This window comes from Eleutherodactylus coqui, chromosome 10 (assembly GCF_035609145.1).
Source record: "Eleutherodactylus coqui strain aEleCoq1 chromosome 10, aEleCoq1.hap1, whole genome shotgun sequence".
Taxonomy (NCBI): Eukaryota; Metazoa; Chordata; class Amphibia; order Anura; family Eleutherodactylidae; genus Eleutherodactylus; species Eleutherodactylus coqui.
The window spans coordinates 57,510,154-57,533,529 of NC_089846.1; the positions used below are offsets into that span (position 1 = coordinate 57,510,154).

Below are 23,376 nucleotides of genomic sequence, written 5' to 3' on the forward strand. Positions count from 1 at the left end.
CCCAATCAGACTTTTATCACCTATCCTGTAGATAGTCAATTGTGCTACAACCATTTAAAGTAACCCTCCAGTCCTGGGAAAAATTGTGTCCACGGACCATAGGGGGAGTTATATTACCCGATGCCGTCCTTTTCTCTGTTCCGCTGCTGATCTGCTTGTTCATTCCTCCAACATGTCCGTGGCCCTCCTGTTTCTGTGTATTAGTAGTCAGATGGTACATGCTGCTTCCTGATTAGCCAGCGCTGCTCACGTTATTAGTACTGACCAATCGTAGCAGTGTGCGGTGTCCTAGACTACTGATGCACCACTGGTGATCAGTATGCCTTGTGTGTTTTAAGATTTTCTGAAGCCAATTTGGATGTACAAAGAACGACCCTAAGATCAGGTGGATCATTGGCCAACCCAGAAAGAGGATGAACAAGAAACATACTTTCCCCCACGCAGTCCCGGGAAAAATATTGTCCTGGGACTGAAAGATTTCTTTTTAATGTCCCTGTGCTGCTTGTAATATGGAGAAGGTCACCACAAAATAGGTTACAGGTTAAAGATAATTTATCTTTGACTCCTTGACCCTGTAGCCCCCATGACTCGGCAGAGGATTTCTGTAGACCGTAACTAGAGATAATTCCCTATGGGGCCAATGTAAGTCATCTTTATCTGTCCTGTTACAGTTTAACCCAGCACCTCTTCTTCCTGAGTCCCTGTGGTTCCCTCCTCCCCGGGAGTGTATTCTGGGCTGAACGCTTCTCACTCCTCTGTACCAAAGCAGCAGAGCTCAGGAGCGGTGGAGACTGCAATGGGGCACAGAGTGCAGGCAGAAAACCTCTCACTGGGTCGCCTCCTTCGGGTCGTGCTCTTCCTAGGGTCAATATTTGTCGCAGGTACGTAGAATTCTCAAACGTTTTACTTGTTATTTCCATTTGTGCACAATTTTTAGATTTATTTTTTTCTAAGGCTCAAAGTTCCTTAAAGTAAACTCAAAAAGTTTCAAAACAGTGTGTGCCAACCACAAGCGTTCTTCCGTAAGTGTCCTAATACTGCTGTACCACCATAAGTGCCCCAACCATTGATTCCCTTTATATGATTACCTTCTCCCAAACACCTGTTTTTAAGCCGGCGTCACACAGATGTATTTGCGTGTGCAACGCAGAGAATAGATCCCATTGATGTCATTGGGTTCGGTCACATTTTCATATTTTGGCACGTACGTTTTGAATGCGCAAAAAAAAGATAGAACATGCTCTATTTTTTTGTGCACCAGAGGTCCCCCATAAGAAGTCAATGGAGCGTGTGCAAATCCGTGCATGATATGCAAGGAGATGCGTGAAACACTGCATAATTGCGCTAAAAAAGAACACGTGGAGCTCATTAGATGAATTATCCATTTTTATTGGTTTGTGTTTGTGTCCCACAGGACATGGGCGTATAATTACTGCGTATTACTCATGCGCTGTACATCCGCGTGATACGCGGTAATTCGCAGGCAATTAATTACATTGTCTTACACAGATCCAATCACATTTGCATGTTGGAGTTGTGTAATACGTGAGTGCAAAAATGCAGCATGTTCTATTTTGCCACATATGTACGCACGTGAGAGCCCACTGTTCTCTATAGACACACAATGTAATAGCTTATAGACGGCGTGTATGTGTGCCATTGCGAAGCGACGGCGTGAGAAATGTAAAGGGAAAAAAAACCCTGTACTGCGCATGACAGCATGCGTGAGATACGCTTCAGGCGCAGTACAATTTCACTGCCATAAGTGGCGGTAAACTGGGTCACTGGCGGTAAAGCACTGTGTGACTCACGCATTTTATGCTTACCCGCGTGTGAACCCGGCCTAAATCAGTCCCGTTAATCCAAAGATATAAATTACGTAACATAATATTCAGTATGTCTATCACATTGAAATGAAACTCTGTTATCAGCATCTCTGTGCTTTCAGGCTCAACTGTTAGCTGTCTTAGGCCCAATGGCCACAGGCGGATTTGATTTGCGGTACCCGCACAGGAGATTCGGGATTCAAGCCGCCAATGGGGATGCATTACCATCCACAGGACAGTAAAAAGCATGCGGATGTAATTTTTTCCCAGCGTGCGGATCGCACGTGCGGGAAGAAATGACAGCATGCTCCATTTTACTGCGGATCCTGCGCTGACGGCTGCCATTGATTTCCATTGACGTAGCTGTCACTGTGGACAGGCCACGGATCCACGGAAAGCAGGATATTTGAAAAAAAACCCCAAAAAACAGCACTGCGCATGCGCTGGGTGCGTTGGCCATGCTGAAGAAAGAAGATCCGGCCGCCACTGAGGAGACCCGCGCTGGATCCGGAGAGGTAAGAAAATGTCTTTTCCTCTCCATGTCCGCGGGCACATACAGACACCACTGCGGAATTCAGCAGTGGAATCCATGCGTGCAAGTGGCCTTAGTCTACTCTCCAGTGTTCAAGTCCAGCCATTTGAAGTCTCACTACGGTCTCTCTCCCTAGTTAGAGCAGGCTTGCTGGATAACTACTGGTGTTATGTCCATATAAGGCCTCATGTCCACGGGTGGAAGGGACTCCGCATACGGATTTCCGCAGTGAGAGATCTGCAGAAACCATTTGTGGGAGATCACGGATGTAATGTTTTTTCCGCACAGATGTACGCGGATGCACTGCGGATAATCCGTGCAGAAAAAAAATCTGCAACCTCACCTCCCAGCCTTTCCCCCACCTCCCTAATTGATTTTAGCCTTCAAATCCGCGGTGCATCTGCAATTGTATTTGTGGATGCACTGCGAATCGTCCACACCCATTGACTTCTATTGAGCCCATCCTCATGGGATCGACACTGAAATGGAGCATGCTGCGATTTGTTTTCCACACCAAATGGTTCGCAAATCAAATCGGCATGCTTAAATTCAGTGGCAGATGCCAATGCTTCCCTACAGGCACTTTGAATTGTGGATCTTCCGCACGGGTCACCTGTGCGAATTCCGCAAATTAAATCCGCCCGTGGACATTGGGCCTTAGGGCGCACAGCCAGTTCAGCAGCAGCTGTCCTGCAGACTATTGCACTTCTCCTGATAGCGGTCACATCAGCACCTCTACTGACTGTGACAGTCCATGCACTCTCCGTTTGGCACAACAAGAACTTCCTTTTTGTACCAGGGGTCTCAACCTATCAGTAACAGTCCTTAAGGCACACTCAAGCGCCACAATTTGGCGCAATTTCTCACGCACATGGTATTTTGGCCCACTTTTTAGTGCATCTCGTAGACCATCATCATGGCAGCAATTTAACCCTCTCAGGGTAACCCCTTACACTACTGATACCTCCACAGCCTTGCATCCTCAGCACCACTAAGGAAGAGTCTTGTTGCGGTGAAACGTATCTATACTGTGCTGGCACCTATTTTAATAAAAGAGAAGTGAGGATAATTTCTGACTCTGTGCTTATTCCAAAAGATTGCACCATAACCCCTGTTTTTATCCTGTTCTGCATCTTAGCTTATGTCATCCTCACCTTCTTATTTCTCGGCTGGCAGCAGCTTCCAACATTCTCTGACCTCCTCGTTGCACTTACGGGTTCACTATACATTTAGGGCCCGTCCACCAAGTACCAAAATGGGTTCTCCGCCATTGTATTCTCCAAACAACCTTTGAAATGTAATGGCAGCCATATGGGTTGTTACCAAGTTGAATAGAACAACTCCATGTATGGGCACTAGTGCTGTATATTGTATTTTGCATGTTGGTACTCTGTGATGCTTGAAACGTCTTTACCATAGGATGCTGTATTTTCTTCTAATCTCATATCTCCATTGTTGTAAACAGCATGTGAAACTGAGGTTCAGTGCCCCCAAGATCTTGGCAACCGGACTGCTACTGTTGCCTTTACAAATGGACTGAAAGTGGGAAGCAACGCCAAATTCCTGTGCCCCTCAGGACAATATCCCTGGCCACAAAGCAGCCGCACATGCCAAGCAAATGGCAAATGGACAGACATAAAGAATACCGCTGGGAGGAAGATGAAAGAAATATCATGTAAACGTGCGTACTAATAAGAAGGAAAGATGTCTTAGCTCTGTGGTGGTGGAAGATTGAATTGCCAATGAGGAACCGCTAAAGAACTTATTCTATATTTAATTAACCCTTTCCAATCCACTGTCTGACGTCTAAAGACATTCTGATTGAAGGCTGTACAGCTCCGATGTTGGAAGACGTCCGGCAGGGTATTCTTACTGTAGATTACTGGCCACTCTGTTGTCTGGGGCCTCTCCAGCATGTCACATACCGCAATACAGGCTCTAGCCAGCAGATGGCGCCATTGTATAATGGCAGAAAGAGAAAACCCCCTAGGAAACCCTGAATCCAAAATTGGATTGCAAAGGGTTAATTGTTGTAAGCAGTTGCTGGGAAGAGTAATGGGCAGAGGACTCTGTTGGCACTTAATAATGTAATTGACTTTTACTATGGATGGTATATGGGATGGTAATGGGCACAAACAATGATGTTAAACACTTCTGGAGGCAAAAAGGGATGCATACATGCTTTCTGATCACCATTTCATAGTCGTGGCATGGGTCACAAAGTTAAGTTGGTACCTATACTTTATGAGATAGGATAATATAGAATTGTGAAGGAAAGTTATAAACAAGTCACAGGGACTGCTATGGGTACCTACCTAAGTGCATGAATGACGCTTATATAAATGGATCTAATAAGTAATGGTGATTCGTTTATTATAGTTACCTGCATATTGATACAAACATCCTTTCTACCTACAGTATTAATAAGTATGAAAAATGTCATAGTGAGTAGTGGTAGTTGAAGATGCTCCCTTGACTTGTCATTGAAGAATTGCCAAAGTGCATAGTATATATTCAAGAGATTGTCATAAGCAGCTGCATGGAGTAGTAATGGGCAGAGAACTCTATTGGCATTTTACTATAGATGATGCATGGGATGGTAATGGGCACAGACAATGATGCTAAACATTTACTGAAGTCAAAAAGGGATGCCTACATAGTTTCTGATCACCTTTTCATAGTGGTGGCATTGGACACAAAGTGAAAATAGTACAACCATGTTATCAGATAGGATAATATAGAATTGTGATGAAAAGCTATGACTGATTCTCAGGGACTGCTGTGGGTACCAACCTAAGTCCATGAATGCCACTTGCATAAATGGACATCATGAGTAATGGGAATTAGTTTATTATAGCAACCTGCATATTGATACAAATGTCCCTTCTACCTGTAGTCTTTTCTTCTATTTTCAGAAATTAGATGCCCAGACCCCATTATATTTGAAAATGGAGAATTTCACCCAAGAGGGCCTTTCTTTGTAGACTCAAATATTACCTTTATATGTAATGATGGTTACATTCCCAGGGGCTCTATGGTAAGAACATGTAAGACAAATGGAAAATGGAGTGGAGAGACAGCAATCTGTGATAATGGAGGTGAGTGCATGGATATCATAGGCTGGCATGATACATGGATAAACTAATGCAAAACATTTATAGAAAGGGAAGATTAAATGGGTTACCCATGAGTAGAAAAAAGGGGTCTGCAATTCTTCCAAAAATAGAACCACACTAGTCCAGTAGCTTCATCATTTCCGTTTAAGTGAATAGGGCTGAGTTGAAGTAACGACCACAGCCTGGGGACTAGAATGGCATTGTTTATGGGAAAAAAAAACTTTTTTTCTAATGCTGGACAATCACTTTAAATCATTGGGAATTTTGGAATACATGAGGATGTTTGGGATTGTCCAGAAGACTTCATAAAGCAGTATAATTAAGGAACATAGTATATGAATGCAAATACATGGGACGGGCATGATGTATATGTGAGCAGTAAGAAGAGTTTAGTTGATCTGCTAGGAGTGATATAATAGTATAATAACAAGAGTTATTAAGGGGATTAAAGGTGATTGTTGGTTGTTAATGGTATTTGCATTACCTGTCACTATTGTATGTGTTCTGCCCTACAGCCGGCCACTGTCCTGATCCAGGTTTACCCCCGGGTGCACTGAAAACAGGTGTTCGATATAACATGGATGAAACTGTCTCATATAAATGTAGCACTGGCCTTACTCTGATTGGATCATCAAAAAGAACCTGTTTAGAGAGCAGGCGATGGAGTGGGACTGAGGCCACTTGTCAGTGTGAGTACTGGGCACAAGAGCTGACACATAAGTCCAAATAATAGAGCCCCTTTTGCATTCACTTTTGCCCACCTATTATGTCCTTCTCTGTTCTATTTGGGACATTTCTTTCACTCAAAAAATACATCATATATACACTGAACGGCCCTGTATTAGAGCACTCAGGCCTTTCAGTATTGAATCTTCACTGTATGGAAATTATCCCTGTGACCACCGGAGTGCGGCATAAAATCATGTGACAAGTTTTCTGTGGATCAGTTTCAGTTTAATTCCACATTAGATGGAAAAATTCCAGCCATCTGAGTGATTTTCAACGAGGCCTGGTCATCAGTGCTAGACTAGCCAGGGATTTTATTACCAACCTTGTGGGGCTCTCTTGCAGTAGTGTAAAGAGTATACCAAGAAGGGTGTGATCCAAGAAAAAAATCCAGCGAAAGGGGATCCTGTGGACGGAAACAACTCATCACTGAAAGGGGTCAGAGGAGGATGTCAGGAATCATTCAGCAAACAGTCAAGAAATTGCAGCCAAATACAACGCTGGTGCTCCAACTAACGTACAAATGTACAACTCGCCGTTCCTTAGCATGGATGGGCTATAACAGTAGATGACCTGTTCCAGAGCCATTATTGTTTAAGAGAACCAGAAAGACCAGACTCCAGTGGGCAAAATAATGCGAAAAGTGGATCCCTGAGCAGTGTTAAATCATCTTCTGGTTAGATGAACCCAGATTCTGTTGCACCATGCTGATGGCAAGGTCAGAATTTGGCACAAGCAGCACACATTGATGAACCCTTCCTGTCAGCTGATTAGTATATGTCAACCCCTCCATTTGATTTGCAGTAACTACAATAAGCTTCCTGTCCGCAGGGGCCAATATTCCTGCAGAATGACTTTAGCACCCAGTGGAATCTACACCACAAGCAATTTCTGTACTTCTGAAGGCCAAAAGAGGTCCAACTTGCCACTACATGGGGGTCTCTAATAAAGTGGCCATTCAGTATATATCTCTATACACCATATCTCCTCTAGCTGCTTACAATAGATGGCCTTCTCTCATTTTTCCAGTTTCTTATACGTTTGACCTTCCAGAAGAAGCTGGAGAGTACTTTGCGGGGTCACTTTCTGGAATCCTGAAAACTTCTGAAAAAAAGAGTGGTAAGTTGTCTACTAACAAACAATGGTGACTTTGCACCAGGCAGAGACGTCTGTGCCACTGACACTGAGGGTTGGTGGTCTATTTCTGAAGCAAATAATGCCCCTCCCCTCTATCATTATAGTTTGTTGTTATTATTTGACTTTCTAACCAGGTTACCTTCATGCAATGTGGTCTTTGAACAGTCCTTGGACTGCCATCAGGAGGGGGCGGTTTGTACAGGGTTAAACTGCTCAATGGGTCATAACAGCAAGGAACATAAATCCCAGTAACATGAGGGCCAACAATGGCGTTACCATGTGGAATGAGGTTACAGACAACCGTTTTTGCTATTACCCCCCCCCCCCTCTTTTATTCTGTTGCCTCAGGTGGGATCCTTAAATGAACATATAGGTACCTAATGATGTACATGTGTTCTGACAGAATAGCCAGGCATGGCAATGAAGTTCAACACCGACTAGTAACTCCAAAAGTCCTATGACCTATATGGGCCTAAGACTGGCGCAGAAGGCAGCAGGATAGCAGCATACCCGCAACAGAACATCTCAGTGAACAAATACTGTACCAGAACCAAGCCCCGTACATAGATATAACACAATAACCAAGCTCTTAACATAAATACAACACTAGAAACAAACTCATAGCACAAATGCAGGACAAGCCAACCTCAGTACATGGATACAATACCAGAACCAATCTTATAACATAAAAACAGCAAGTCTTACTAATAAGGAGACCAGCATAACTAACAACCAGACAATAAGAACATTGGAAAAAGGGAAACTCTGTATTTCTGATGTTTCTTGTGAAACCATAAAACAACCTCTTTGATGCATCATCTGTTTGCAGGAAGCGTGGGGAGAACAGTGAAGATAAAGAAGGATGGGATTCTTCATGTTTATATTCTATTGGATGCTTCTAATAGTGTCGGTGAAGACAACTTTGAGATCTTCAAAGAATGTGCAGAGATTCTTGTCAGCAAGGTTTGTGATTGTCCTATATCTGTTCAGTACTTATATTTGTACTGGTCCCATGTCTATCCTGGTTCTGTGTATGTACTGGTTCTATAATCCTGGTCTTATATCTGTACTAGTCCCATATCTATCATGGTCCTATATCTGTACTGTTCCCGTATCTGTATGGGTTCTATATCTGTCCTGATTCTGTATGAGTTATATATCTGTATTGTCCTATATCTATACTGGTCCTGGTTCTGTATATTTCCTAGTTCTGTATCTGTCCTGGTCCTGTATGAGTATGGGTCCTATATTTGTATTGTCCTATATCTGTACTAGTCCTTAGGCGTGTTTCACACGGGCTGCAAAATCTCACAACAAAACACATGTATGTGAAGCCCATGATTTCCAATGGGTTCATCCACATGTAGCCTGAAAGAACCTATTGGGAACCATGAGCCTCACCTACATGTGTTTTGTAGTGATGATTTTGTAGCCCGCGTGGATGTAGCCAAAATTTAACTGATGTGAATCTTGAACAATAGGGGTGAGGATCTTGTTCACAAGAACTCACAGGACTATAAAGCAGTACACACATGGGGTGCGAGTAGATCACCAGCCATGTTTGTAAATAGTGGTGCAGTGTGTAGGGGATGTAGTGGGAAGAAGGGGGTCAGGTTGACAAGACAGGTGTAGAAGCAAGGTAGATGCAATAGAACTTAGATTAGGAAGATGGTAGGCCTCCCTAAAAAGATATGTTTTTAGAGTTCGCTTAAATTTGTGGACATTGGTAATTAACCTGATTGTCCATGGTAGTGCATTCCAGAGAACTGGTGCAGCTCGGGAAAAATCTTGGACGCAGAAGTGGTAGGTCCGGATTAGCAAGGAATTTAGTCTAGGGTCATTAACAAAGCGGAGAGCATGGGTAGGGGGGTAGACAGAGATAAGGGAGGTGATATAGGGTAGTAAAAAACTGCAGAGGGCCTTATGGATGAGAATAATGAGTTTAAATTGTATTTTTTATTTCACAGGCAGACAATGCAGTGATTGACACAGGGTGGTAATATCAGTGCAGGGACTTGCAAAGGGTGGAGGCATCAGTGTAGTGACTGACGCAAGGTGGTGATATCAGTGCAGTGACTGGCACAGGCTGGGTGCACCAGTCTAGTGACTGGCAAAGGGTCAGCGAAGTAACCGACACAGGGTGGAGGTGTCAGTATCGTGACTGGCACAGTGTGAAAGCATCAGTGTAGTGACTGGCACACGGTGGAGGCATCAGTGTAGTGACTGGTGCAGGGTGGAGGCATCGATGTAGTGACTGGTACTGGGTAGAGCCATCGGTGAAGTAACTGGCACCAGGTGGAGGCATCAGTGTAGTGACTGACACAAAGTGGTGATATTAGTGCAGTGACTGGCACACGGTAGAGGCATCAGTGTAGTGACTGACAGAAGGTGGTGATATCAGTGCAGTGACTGGCACAGGGTGGAGGCATCAGTGTAGTAACCGCCACAGGGTGGAGGCGTCAGTGTAGTGACTGACACAGTGTGGAATCATCAGTGTAGTGACTGACACACGGTGGAGGCATTAGTGTAGTGACTGGTACAGGGTGGAGGCATCAGTGTAGTGACTGGTACTGGGTATAGACATCGGTGTAGTAACTGGCACCGGGTGGAGGCATCAGAGTAGTGACTGGCACTGAATTGAAGCATCAGTTTAGTGACTGGCACAGGGTGGAGGCATCAGTGAAGTGACTGGAACAGGGTGAAGGCATCAGTGTAGTGACTGGTACTGGGTATAGACATCGGTGTAGTAACTGGCACCGGGTGGAGGCATCAGAGTGGTGACTGGCACAGAACTGAAGCATCAGTGTAGTGACTGGCACACGGTGGAGGCATCAGTGTAGTGACTGGTACAGGGTGGAGGAATCAGTGTAGTGATTGGTACAGGGTATAGATATCGGTGTAGTAACTGGCACCGGGTGGGGGCATCAGAGTAGTGACTGGCACAGAATTGAAGCATCAGTGTAGTGACTGGCACAGGGTGGAGGCATTAGTGAAGTGGCTGGCACAGGTAGAAGCATAAATGTAGCAGCTCGACAAGAAGAGAAGTCTGGCAGATGCATTCAGGATGGATTGGGGAGAAGAGAGTTTAGAGAGGGGAAGCCTGATCAGTAGCGAGTTGCAATAATCAAGCCAAGAATGGATAAAGGCATCAGTTTTTGATATCTCCACAGTAAGCAAAGGGCGGGATTGGGAGATGTCTTTGAAGTGCAGGTGACATAAACAAGCAAGTGACTGAATATGGGGAGGGAAGGAAAGGTCGGAATCAAGTATGACCCCAAGACAGTGGGCATGCTGCCGAGGAGTTATGGTGGTACCACAGACTGAGATGGAGATAACATGTTTAGCTCAGTCAGTAGATGACGGAAACACAAGAAGTTCCGTTTTTGAGAGGTTAAGTTTTAGATAGAGAGATTACATGGTTTTAGAGACAGCAGACAGACAGTCACTACATGTTTTGTAGTAGGAAGGGTGTGATGTCATGGGAAGAAGTAAATAATTGGGTGTTGTCAGCATACAGATGGTATTGAAACCCAAATCTACTGATCATTTGTCTAATGAGGGCCATGTAGATGAAAAAGAAGAGAGGGACAAGGTAGAACCCTGAGAAACCCCAACAGCAAGGGAAAGAGGAAAAGTAGAGTCAGCAAACAAGACAATAAATGAATGGAAACAGAGGTAGGAAGAAAACCAAGAGAGTGCAGTAACTTTAAGGCTGATAGCACAGACCATATTGAGGAGGAGTTGGTGATCTACACTGTCAAACGCTGCAGAGAGATCCAGAAGAATCAGTGGAGAGTTGTCGTAATTCAATATAGCTGTCATGAGATCATTTGACACTTTAATAAGACCATTTTCTGTAGGATGTAGAGAGAGAAAACAGACTGTAAGGAGTCAAGAAGAGAGTTATCTGAGAGATAACTTATTAGGTTAGTGTAGACCAGACATTCCAGAAGTTTGGAGGTGAAGGGGAGATAAGAGACGGATCAGCAGCAGGTAGCACAGAACGGGTCAAAAGTTTCTTTAGCAATGGAGATATGACAGCATGTTTGAAGGAGGAGGAAAGGTACCGAAAGACAGACAGATTGAATATTGTTATGAGGTGACTGATGACAAGCGGGGAGAGGGACTTAAGGAGGTGAGAGGGAATACGGTCATTAATGTAGGATGTACGGCAAGAAGTAAAGAGGAGCCTCGAGACTTCTCTTATTGGGTCAAATGCTGATAGTGAACTAGAGGAAGGTGCAGGAGAAAAGGGGATCAAAGCCAGTTGAGGACTGGGAAGTTATTTCCTGCCAGATGTGGAAGTGGCACTGGGAATCAGCTGATCGGTAGGGATCCCAAGTGGCAGACCTCTGGTAATCAACTATTCATGAGTGACCTATCCGGAGGAAGGGTCATCAATAGTAAAAAAAAAAAAACACTTAAAGTCCAAGATAACCCCTTTAACACTGCAAAATCCAATGATGAGAAAGACACCTTATAGATCTATGGCAACTCTGTCTCATTTGTTTTGTCCCGCTAGCTCGGGGGATTGGATATGAAGATTGAGTTTGGAATGATCTCTTTCGCCACAGAGCCTAAAGTTATTGTCAACATTGCTAACAGTGACGACGCCGATGAAGTAATGGAGCTTATCGAAAATGAAGTGAAATACAGCAGTGAGTCCTGCAGCGTGCACGTGTAGTGACAAACATTTATAAGTGGGATTTTGGCAATTCCGTTTCTTTCTTCACCTTGACTTTAGATCACAGGGACAAATCAGGGACCAATACCTACTCTGCTCTAAAAGAAGTGCATAAGATGATATCGTTTCAAGAGCAGAAGTATAAGGACCCAACGGTGTGGAATTCTATTCATCATGTCATTGTACTACTAACTGATGGTGAGTGATATAAAGAATGAACTGCATTGCACTTATGTTAAGCTACTCATATATATAAATGCCCATTTACACAAAGCGATGATCGCTCAAAGTTCACTCAAACGACAGTTTGAGTGACAGCTTTGAGCGATCATTTTGCATAAACTATTAAGTAGCTACTCAACTACTTAAGAGCAATTAAGTGTGCAAATGAAGGCTTAGTTGAATGCAGTTAATAGCCCTTATTAACTGCATTCAGGGTCTTATCAGCTTTCAGTTCTTTTGTTCTCCAGAGGCAAACAATGCTATCAGCACTCCCCATGGAGAACTGCTGATAAGGCTGAAGGACGATTTTTAGGTTGGACTGAATTTAACGATCAACTAGCAGTGCCCGAAAAGTGCACGATGGCCGCGTGTTTAGACGCAACGATTATTGCTCAAGCGATCGCTTTTTAGCGATTTTTGAGCAATCATTGCTCCGTGTAAATGGCCCCTAGACGAAATGGCTGATTTTGACTGTTTAAGCTGACTATCGTAAATGTGATGTGTCACATTGGGTTTTTAAGGTTCAGCTGAAAATACAAATGTATGGCATGGTCTGTTGAATATGACAGATCATTTCTCACTTAGCTGAAGACAACTGTCTTGTTTTTTTTTTTTTTAGAGTACCCTTTTGATCTGCCAGTTTAGTCTGTACAAATGATCCAACATCCAACATATGATTGATTAACTGCATTAGGTCTGATACTTATGTGAACTTAATGGTTTTCTTACACTAATTGGCAGGGAACTTGCCATACAGGTTATTCCATAAAAAAACAGCTCTATGACAAAAGGAGGGTTCAAACTTCCAGAGGGCTAGTTTTGTGCCTCCTCCCTATTTGGCTGCCATTACATCTTCCACATTTGAGGATCTTTACCCAGGGAAGATATTGAGTTTGAAAATGGGGATAATTGTGGTCCATTAAAGGTGTCAGAGCTCCATTTTAATCTTCAGTAAAGGTTGCCATCACAGAAGCCTACAAAATCTTGTAGGACCACTGGTCTCTCCATATGGGACATGACGATCTGAATAAAAAATCCAGCCAGATATCTATGAGACCAAATGCTGGACACTATGACTGGCTCAGACAAAGGCCTCCAGCACACTACCGTGTTTTGGGGCTATGTGCTGGCCATATAATTCCATTTCTATGAGGCTATGCACATGAACCTATTGTCTGTATGAAAAATTTCACACACCATAAATAGGACATGCCAATACATATGGATGTGTGGTGTCCATATATATCAGACAACCCACAGACTCTGTATGCTGACCAATGCAAGTTGCGCCTGAGTTCTAGCTAAATAAGGAGGTTCATTCTATAGAGCATGGGAGATATAACAGCAGAAATAACAACAAACACATTACTGTTCATTTTAGGAAAAGCCAATATGGGTGGTCGACCTGTGGAGATGATAAGGATGATCAGAAATCACCTGAGAATCACAGAGAACAGGGAAGATCATCTTGGTGAGATCTATCTATCTCTTACATACAAGCAGCACAATAGAGGAATTATTTATATATGTATACACTCATCGTGCAGGGCAAATGTGTTATTTTGATAGATTGGACTTTTACGGATGCTGCAATACCAAATATGTATTTTTGTTTTATGATTTAGAATCTTTTATTATAAATATGGCAAAAGGGGTGGTGATTTAAACTTTTATTACTTTTTTTTGCAATTAATAAAACTTTATTGATCTTGTTTTTACATTTTATTTAGTCCCCCTAGGGGACCACAACTTGAAATGATTTGATTGCTCCTGCAGGATGATGTAATGCCATAGCATTACATCATACTGCAATCGGGCAGGCAGTCTCTCAAGCCACCCCATGGGGATGGCTTGATAGGCATTCTGCCATGACAGCCCCGGGGCCTTTCAGAAGGCCCCCGGCTGCCATGACACCCCCACGTCTCCCTGCAATCTAATTTAAAGGCTGCTCTCAGAATTGACAGCAGGATTTAGAGGGTTAACAGCCCCAATGAGTCACGTGGCTCATCGCAGCTGTTGCTGCCGGGTGTCAGCTGTAAGAAACAGTCGACACCCGGGATGCATGAAGGAAGGTCACCGCGCGAATGCCCTTCATACATGTACTGCATCTGCAGGACGTAAAAACACTATAGGGCAGTCACAAAGGGGTTAAAGTCTGAGTCTTCTCAGATCTTCCTCTCCTTGTTATCCAAAATTCAAGGATAGCACGATCACTGCCTCCTAAGGTCCCAGCCACCTTTACTTCCTCAACCATTCCCTCCCTATTGGTAAGAATTAGGTCCAAGATAGCAGATCCCCTTTTTTCTATTCTACTTCTGGAAGATAAAGTGGTCAGTATGAGCGGATAAGAATCTGTTGGATTCATTACTTTTGCGTGAAAGAGATTCCCAAAAAATGCCTGGATAGGTAAAATCTCCCATGATCACTATGTCATGCTTTTTTGAGAGCTTGGCCATCTGATGTAGAAAGAGTTCATCCATATCTTCTGCTTGTCCAGGTGGCCTATAGTAAATGCCCACAATGATGTCCTTTCTGTTGTTCTCTCCTTGTATTCTTACCAAAACAGTTTCTACAGAACCCCCATGCTGTGAAGCTTGAATCTCTGTGGAGGTGTATGCTTTCCTAACATACAACGCAATACCTCCTCCCCTTTTATTAGGTCTGTTTCTTAAGGCCCATCTAGATGGGACGAATGTTGGGCAAACGATGCCCGACACTTGTCCCCGCACATACTGGCTTCTGTGCTGTTGCACGGGAGCTAGGTGCGCTGGCTCACACACAGAGTAGCTAGCAGGGGGGGGGGGGGAGGCTGCAGGAGATTTCTCGCTCCTCTCCATTGACATAACACAAACAATGCCCGACACTCGTCCCCGCGCATACTCGCTGCCTTGCTGCTGCACAGGAACTAGTATCGCTGGCCCCCAGCGGGTAGACTGGAAATTTTTCTCCTCGCTTTTCCCCGCCCCCGTTAACTTAACATAGCGGCCGTTCAGTACTGAACAGCTGCTATTTACACTGTACGATTAACGATCAGCTCATCGTCCATCATTTATGCCCACTCACATGAGCGGCTGCAGCGTATATACGTGGCCTTCCAGAAAGCCCTCGGTCGGCATAAATCCTCGAAATTACTTCTGATAGTTAAATAGTGGCAGCTATCATGTTTTTGCAGCATTGAACGCTGCTAAACTAAGCCGCCCTCAATTTTTTTGCAGCTCCCCTAAGAGCGTATATCAGCTAAAGGACAGGCCAAGACCTATCTTTTCTGGCTGCGTATAAAGTTGGTTGTCGTTTTCGTGCTAAAAATCGCTCATCTGAATGAATACATTGGAAGCCAATGCTTCAGGTGGTTGCGATTTTCATCCGACATATATACACAGTCGCGTAAAAACGCTTGTGTGAATGAGGCCTCATTGTGATGAGAAGCAACCTCTGGGTAAAGTGCAATCTGTGCAAATATCAGAGGGGAAAGCATTTCAGGTTGATGAAAGAGCTCTGCAGCCTTGTGTAAACACAGAGGTATCAGGATACAAAGTATCAGATCTGCAAGTATAGCAGTTTACACCAATCCTGCCAGCTACCGCACGCCAACAACATGCAAAGGGCAGGTTCCCTCGTCCGCCAGTGAGCAAAAAGGGGCATAAGCAGCGGCTTGTGGAAACTGAGGGGCTCTATAAATACAAAGGGAACTGATACCCTGACAATCTAAGGTCAGGGCGAGGGATGGGGAACCCCCCTATACATCCTGGGAGGCAAATTAGGTCCAAAATGGAGAAACCTGAGTGATACACCTAGAGAAAAGAGTAATACAATGTGTCTTGGTCCTGCCTTTATTGGAGCATACTAACCTGTCTCTTTCTGGCTGTATCTTGTTTCTTTGCAGCTGTAGGAAAAATCAGGAAATGTATATATATATATACACATACATACTGTATATGCAATGTAACGCTGATATTCACTCCATTGTGGCTCCACATTTCCCCTCTTTTGACAGACGTTTACTCATTTGGTGTTGGGGAAGACACAGATAAGACTGAGCTCAGTGAATTGGCCTCTCAGAAGGAGAATGAAAAACATGTTTTTGTCTTGAACACTGCAGAAGACATGAAGACGACTTTCCAGAAAATCATACGTAAATCTCATCTCTCTCGCATATTGTCTTCTTTACTGTGCGGCATTGTAGGGGGTCAATCAAGTCTTGACCGTAGAGCGGATGCTGTCTGCCTCCAGATTAGTCTTGAGATATGGGTACCCATAGACGACACAAATGGACAACCACATGCTGGATGAGTTGTCAGAGTGAAGTGTGTTTATTCAGAGTATTACAGAAGTTATAGGGAAAAGTTTGCTGACGTATGATTTGATTACTGCGCATGCCCCAGGCATGCTCAAGGCTACATAACATCTGCAGATTTTTAATTGAACAATATATCTTTCAAAGACATTTCTTATATCAATGTCCGGTGACAACTGTATCAGAACATAATGTCCTTGGACGCGCTTCTCGGAACAGGAACAAGAAAACAGGATAACATATATGGGAGGATGGTTAATAAAAGTTCAGGGTCATATAGCGGGAACAGAACAGATAAGGAGTGAGCTTGTTAAGAAGAAGAAATTAAATGTATTTTCTTATTTTCATTAAAAGGGGAAGAAAGTCTAGAATTAACCCCTTACACATGTATTTAGCAAAGGTAAAGAATACAAAATGGAGTCGCTGTAGTCAATAAGGCATAAACGTGAATTAACCCCTCACAGGCATAAAGCTATACAATATGTGCCTGTCTGTCTATCATCAATGTGTCATTATCTTTTGCATGACTTTCACTGATTAATCAAAAAGGCTTAAAGGGGTTCTGCGTAGGGGATAACTGGCAGATTGCTGGGGGTCTGATCACAGAGACCCCCACTGATCTTAAGAACCGGTCCAGCAGTGTGGGCAGCAGCGGTCGCACATGTGCCCTGTCACTCCATTCACCTCAACGGGATCGCCAGAGAAAGTCAAGAACTTGAGCTCCGCTATCTCCAGCGGTCCCACTGAAATGAATAGAGCTGCAGGGTACATGCTCAAGCACCACTCCATTCATTCAGGAACCTTTGTGACCCCCATTCTCAGGATCAGTGGGGTCCCAGCGATCAGAACGTCCACCGATCTGCAAGTTATAGCCTATCCTATGGACAATGGATAACTTTTTTTGGTAGGGTAATCCTTTTAATGAATAGTAAAGCCAATTTAAAAGACATCTACAGCCCAGAGAACTCCTTTACATCTTCTGTATCTACAGATATTAGCGATTATGGAGAAATGTGTGGCCTGAACGACGAGACTACGGAAGATGAGAAGAGTTTTCATTATCCTTGGAACGTGAGGATTAAAGTGAGTGGAAAAGAGAACATTTCCAATTTCTGTAGGTCCTTATCTTTGTATCCGCATGGAAAGTACCATAAGACCAATCTTGACCCTGTTGATTAGCTAACCGTACTCACAGAGAGGAGCAGCAAATATGGCAAGGTATCTTCCTGACCCACTTTGGGCTCTTGCACACTCGCGTTTTTTTGCGCGTTTTTTTACGCGATATGGCCGCCTGCAGACGGCCGGGTCGGACCCGGCAGCGAGAATTCTCACCGCGGGACCCGACCCGAGCGCCTGCAGAGAGCAGCGCGTACTTACCCGCGCCCCGCAGCTCCGAATCTTTCATGTGCCGGCTGCCAGCGCATGCGCAGACCGGAGTCGGCGGCCGGGTGAGTGACGCTTCTGTGCGGGGCTCTGCGAGCCCTGCAAAGAAATAGAACATGCCGCAGTTTGTTTGCCACGCGAGATTTTGTGCGGCCAAACTGCAGCCGTCTGCATAGGATTGCGTTTGTTAATGCAATCCTATGCAGGCTTCCAGCGGCGGAAATCCCGCCGCGGAATTTCCGCCCGTCTGCAGGCGGCCTATAGCTGCGTTTTTTTCACGCAATTCTCAATGGGACTTTCTAATGTTAAAAATGCCTCGCACAAAAATTGAAAGCACTAACTTGCGATGCGTTTTTAACATTAGAAAGTCCCATTGACAAACCCGTGAAAAAAAAATCGCAGCGATATCACGTGAAAAAAACGCGCAAGAAAACCGCAACTGTGCAGGAGCCCTTAGTGCACCCTGTTCTGGTTCCTTCTCCAATGCCGTAATAGAGCCATAAGTAAGTAATAAAATGGGTTCCACCAGCTGAGACTTCCCTCAAGATTTCCTGTCAAGAACCGCATCCAGCAAATCACTGAATACAATAGCAATGGCGCTTCAGCTGTACATAACTATTTTTTTCCTAGACGCAGTCTACAAGCCCATGCTTTGGGTCTCTTATTTCCAGCAGTTGGGTTCTTTCTGCAGCACACTGTTTCATGGACTTTGATACACCAGAAAAATACTTATTTGAAATTGGTAAGTAAATACTTTAGCTTCAAAATCTACAGTATCCATGTGATGTCTCAGTAGTGCAGCCTCAGGCACTGGCCTGTAAGTGATCATATCTCAGTACAGAAGTAAATTAGCACAATTTAGTACAGAGTTTAGTCAGCCTCCCTCCTGCATCCTGACATACTGTATATGTATGTGACTCCCCTATAATCCCGCTCAGCAGGATGGATATCGGTACAGCAATCAGCTAGGCCTGCTTCCTTCCTTCATCTAACCCAAGAGTCCTTTTACATAGGCTGACTCTCGGCCTGACATAATAAGTGCCGATCGTCAAAGCATGTTGAGCATCACTTGTTTACTTCTCTTTTACATTAGCTGAGAATTACTGGTTAGGGGGACGAATGATCCTAACTATGATTGTTCACCCCATATAGTTGGCTGTACATCTCTCTAGTCACACCAGATGTACAGCCAACCAGTGAACATTTTTAAGCTTGCTGAAAAGCAACAATCCGCTGACGAAAGAGCATTCACTTGCTTGTTGGCCGATTGCTTTACCTTTCACTTGGCCCGATGATTGGGCAAAAGAACACCCAAGTTCGCACCCAATAATCAAGCTTGTAAAAGGACCTTACCGGTCCTTTTACATAGAAAGATAAAGTACCAATTAGAAGCTCTGATCAATGAGATCGGCACTTTTCTACCAGGTCTTCACATGACTTGATTTAGGTTCCATTGGAGGTTGAACGATTGTTCATATGATCGTCTCACATAGACGCTTCATCATTGTCAACAGCACATTATCTATCTATATATATAAAGACGAAAGCCCTCACTGACTCACTCACTGACTCGCCAGTAATTCTCTAACTTCCCAATGTCATAGAAACATGAAATTTGGCACGGGCATTGATTATGTCATAAATAGGAAAAGCTAATGGGTGCCAACTTGATTATTCAATTCTAGTGCAAAAGAATTAGCATTGAAATTTTACACACGTAATCTAATTCTCTCACTTCCCGGTGTCATAGAAACTTGAAATTTGGCACGGGCATTGATTATGTCTTAAATAGGAAAAGTAAATGGGTCCTAACTCGATTATTGAATTATAAGCGCAAAAGAATGAGCGTCCAAATTTTACGTACGTAATCTAATTCTCTCACTTCCCGATGTCATAGAAACATGAAATTTGGCACGGGCATTGATTATGTCATAAATAGGAAAAGCTAATGGGTGCCAACTCGATTATTCAATTCTAGCGCAAAAAAATTAGTGTTGACATTTTACACACGTAATCTAATTCTCTCACTTCCCGGTGTCATAGAAACTTGAAATTTGGCACGGGCATTGATTATGTCATAAATAGGAAAAGTAAATGGGTCCTAACTCGATTATTGAATTATAAGCGCAAAAGAATGAGCGTCCAAATTTTACGTACGTAATCTAATTCTCTCACTTGAAATTTGGCACGGGCATTGATTATGTCATAAATAGGAAAAGTTAATGGGTCCCAACTCGATTATTTAATTCTAAGCCCAAAAGAAATAGTGTCAAAATTTTACGTATGTAATCTAATTCTCTCACTTTGCGAATTCATAGAAATTTAAAATTTGGCACGGGCATTTATTATGTCATAAATAGAAAAAGTTAATGTCGTTTATTTAAGTCGATTATTCAATTCTAAGTGCAAAAGAAATAGCATTCAAATTTTACGTACGTAATCTAATTCTCTCACTTCCCGATGTCATAGAAATTTGAAATTTCGCATGGGCATTGATTATGTCATAAATAGGAAAAGTTAATTGGTCCCAACTCGATTATTTAATTCTAAGGGCAAAAGAATTAGCATCCAAATTTTACGTACGTAATCTAATTCTCTCACTTCCTGGTGTCATAGAAACGTGACATTTCGCACGAGTATTGATTATGTTATAAATAGGAAAAGTTAATGGGTCCCAACTCGATTATTCAATTCTAAGCGCAAAAGAATTAACGTCCAAATTTTACGTACGTAATCTAATTCTCTCACTTCCCGATGTCATAGAAATTTGAAATTTGGCACGGGCATTGATCTATATACATTAAGATGAAAGCCCTCACTGACTGACTTACTGACTGACTCGCCACTAATTCTCCAACTTCCCGATGTCGTAAAAACATGAAATTTGGCATAAGCATAAATCCTGCCCAAAATAGGAAAAGTAAAGGGGTGCCAAATCGATTATTCAATTTGAGCACAAAAGAATTAGCGTCTAAACTTTATGTACGTAATCTAATTCTCTCACTTCCCGATGTCATAGAAACATTAAATTTGGCACGAGCATTAATTATGTCATAAATAGGAAAAGTTAATGGGTCCTAACTTCCCGATGTCATAGAAACTTGAAATTTGGCACGGCCATTGATTGTGTCATAAATATGAAAAGCTAGTGGGTCCCAACTCGATTTTTCAATCCTAAGCAAAAAAGAATTAGCGTCCAAATTTTACATACGAAATCTAATTCTCTCACTTCCTGATGTCATTTTATATAAAGGAAACGTCACATGGTTACCTCCACGTGGTGTTTCCTGGGTAACGCAAAGAACCATGCAAAATGGTGAACATATTTTTTTCCCGGTATCTCAAAAGTAACCACGACTTCATAAGATTTTCCATGTGAACACCAGATAAACACCAGTACCAAATTAACTCGGGCGAAGCCGGGTATTTCAGCTAGTCTCATCATAAGGATCATTTTTTTGTGCTGCATAGAAGATGTGATTATGGGTGATTGATGGCACCTTCACATCGCCCGATGATGGGGCAAAGAAAAGTTCCTAGGAATGTTCTTTTCTGATCGTCAGGCTGTGTAAAAGGCCCTTTAGGATCTGTGTACACAGCTTTTGAGCCTACGTTTGATGTGATGCGGTCCAGACTTATCCCACTATATAAGCATCCAGTGGCATACATTGTCTATAGGGTCCCATTGTGAAAAAAATTTATACCGCATGATATATGTTTTTTGCGATGTTCATCTGTATAGGAAATCACAGTCTGCTGTACTTTCCTATGGACTTGGAAACAACGTACCCAGATGCATACTGGCCAGACAGAGACTAAAACGACAATCTTTTGGCCTCCGTTGGCTGAATGAGGGCACATGGATAGGTTTACATATATGCGAGGAGCTTGTCATGACATATACGATAATGGTAGAGGTCAGATGCAGTGTGCACTGAGCCTCAGACACTGAAGGTACACAGCTTATAATGTTGTTTCATGTTTTATAGGTGAAGAAACATACAAAGGACAAAAGATTTTCATTCACGACTGCTACAACCTTACCCGTAAAGTGGGTAAAGGGATTATTCAGGATTACGACTACGATGTGGCTCTCGTAAAACTAAGCAAGAAAGTGACATTCTCCAAGAGCGCCAGGTAGGACAGTTTAGTGGTTTCCTGTACATGCAAGTCCTTGAGTCGCCCTCTGCAGTCAAGAGTTGTTTCTCAGTTGTATGTGTTTAAGCAAAGGCGGCAACCAATATGGCCAGTGTTGTACTTATACTGGGCATGAGACTGCTATGGGACCCAGCCATTAACTGCTAAATCTTACACTAGAGGCTACTTACAGCCGCCACTAGAGGGAGCTCACTGTATACAGATATATACCGATATCTCTAAGAGAAGCTCCCTGCATACAGGTTTATATAGCCATCACTAATGGACTCCCTCTATCAGCCAGAACAGAGGGCTGCTCCGTACTAGCCATCCTTGTGATGCATTCATCTACATTTTTCCTGCAGAGGAAGTGCCTGGCTTGCTCTGGCTTTCTCAATCAATATCAGCTGTTTGTTGGGGGGGAGGGTAAGCTGTGAGCGTGACCCAAAATGATCAGCTGATCACCCAGGGTCCTGAATTCTTAAAGGGGTTGTCTACTGATGAGAACTCTTTTAAGGATACTAAGAGAGCTAGTGTCCTAAACAGCAAATGTGCTAAATAGACAGCCTTAACAGGGTTGTACAGGAATTCAACAAAACGTCAGCCCATGGAAACCCATCCTAGGATATGTTAAATGTATCTCAAGACTGGAAGGGGAAGGGATCGGGGAATGGAGCCTAGTGCCACATGGTTTGTTCCTGCAGGTTTACCATTCAGCCTAACAGGTCCAAATAGTGTGGGGTCAAGCTCCACCCTTGGCTCGGCCTTGTTCCCTCTCTGATCTACAGATGCATTCAGCCCGTCCTAGGATGGGCTTCCACAAATTGCACTTTGTTGAATTCCTGGAAGTCCCTATAAAAGAGTTGTCCATAGTACTATAATCCCCTTTCATCAGAAGGATCCTCCAAAAATAATCTAAACACAAGTTATTCAGCTGGTAACACCAGCAATCATCTGTAACCTGCAGCGACTCTAGGCAACAAGTGATCAACTGTTCTGCAGCACCTCCACTGGTGAAATGGAGCATTACATGGTACCTATGGGAATCAATGATGTGTCTGTGTAGTATCCGGATGTTCTGGGACCTCTAACGCCACATTCTTTATTACTGCTGTCTGCTCCGGCTAATTGATGGAGCTCATACATAAGGGGTTTCTCCACCAGACAATCTGATGAATGGAAATGAATAGTGAATTTGTGGGGTTTTTTTTGCATTACAGGCCCATCTGTCTTCCTTGTACGGAGCCTGCCAACAGAGCCATGAAACAGAAGAAAAGTGCAAGCTGCGAAGAACACCGTAATGTCTCATCTGTGTCCAT

At 43.4% G+C, this 23,376-nt stretch overlaps 1 protein-coding gene across 1 annotated transcript in view; it reads left to right on the forward strand.

Moving 5' to 3' along the window:
• The first annotated feature begins 756 nt into the window (after positions 1-756).
• The window catches only part of LOC136580478 (complement factor B-like), a 28,336-nt gene continuing 5,716 nt past the window's right edge, over positions 757-23,376 (forward strand). Inside the window, exons 1-14 of the mRNA XM_066581068.1 lie at positions 757-881; positions 3,824-4,039; positions 5,274-5,456; positions 5,990-6,163; positions 7,230-7,319; positions 8,167-8,300; positions 11,860-11,995; positions 12,082-12,219; positions 13,625-13,714; positions 16,238-16,375; positions 17,529-17,620; positions 18,551-18,662; positions 21,910-22,057; positions 23,278-23,354. Coding sequence (XP_066437165.1) covers positions 797-881; positions 3,824-4,039; positions 5,274-5,456; positions 5,990-6,163; positions 7,230-7,319; positions 8,167-8,300; positions 11,860-11,995; positions 12,082-12,219; positions 13,625-13,714; positions 16,238-16,375; positions 17,529-17,620; positions 18,551-18,662; positions 21,910-22,057; positions 23,278-23,354 — 1,813 coding nt within the window. The 5' untranslated portion in view covers positions 757-796. The remainder of the gene's footprint in view (positions 882-3,823; positions 4,040-5,273; positions 5,457-5,989; positions 6,164-7,229; positions 7,320-8,166; positions 8,301-11,859; positions 11,996-12,081; positions 12,220-13,624; positions 13,715-16,237; positions 16,376-17,528; positions 17,621-18,550; positions 18,663-21,909; positions 22,058-23,277; positions 23,355-23,376) is intronic.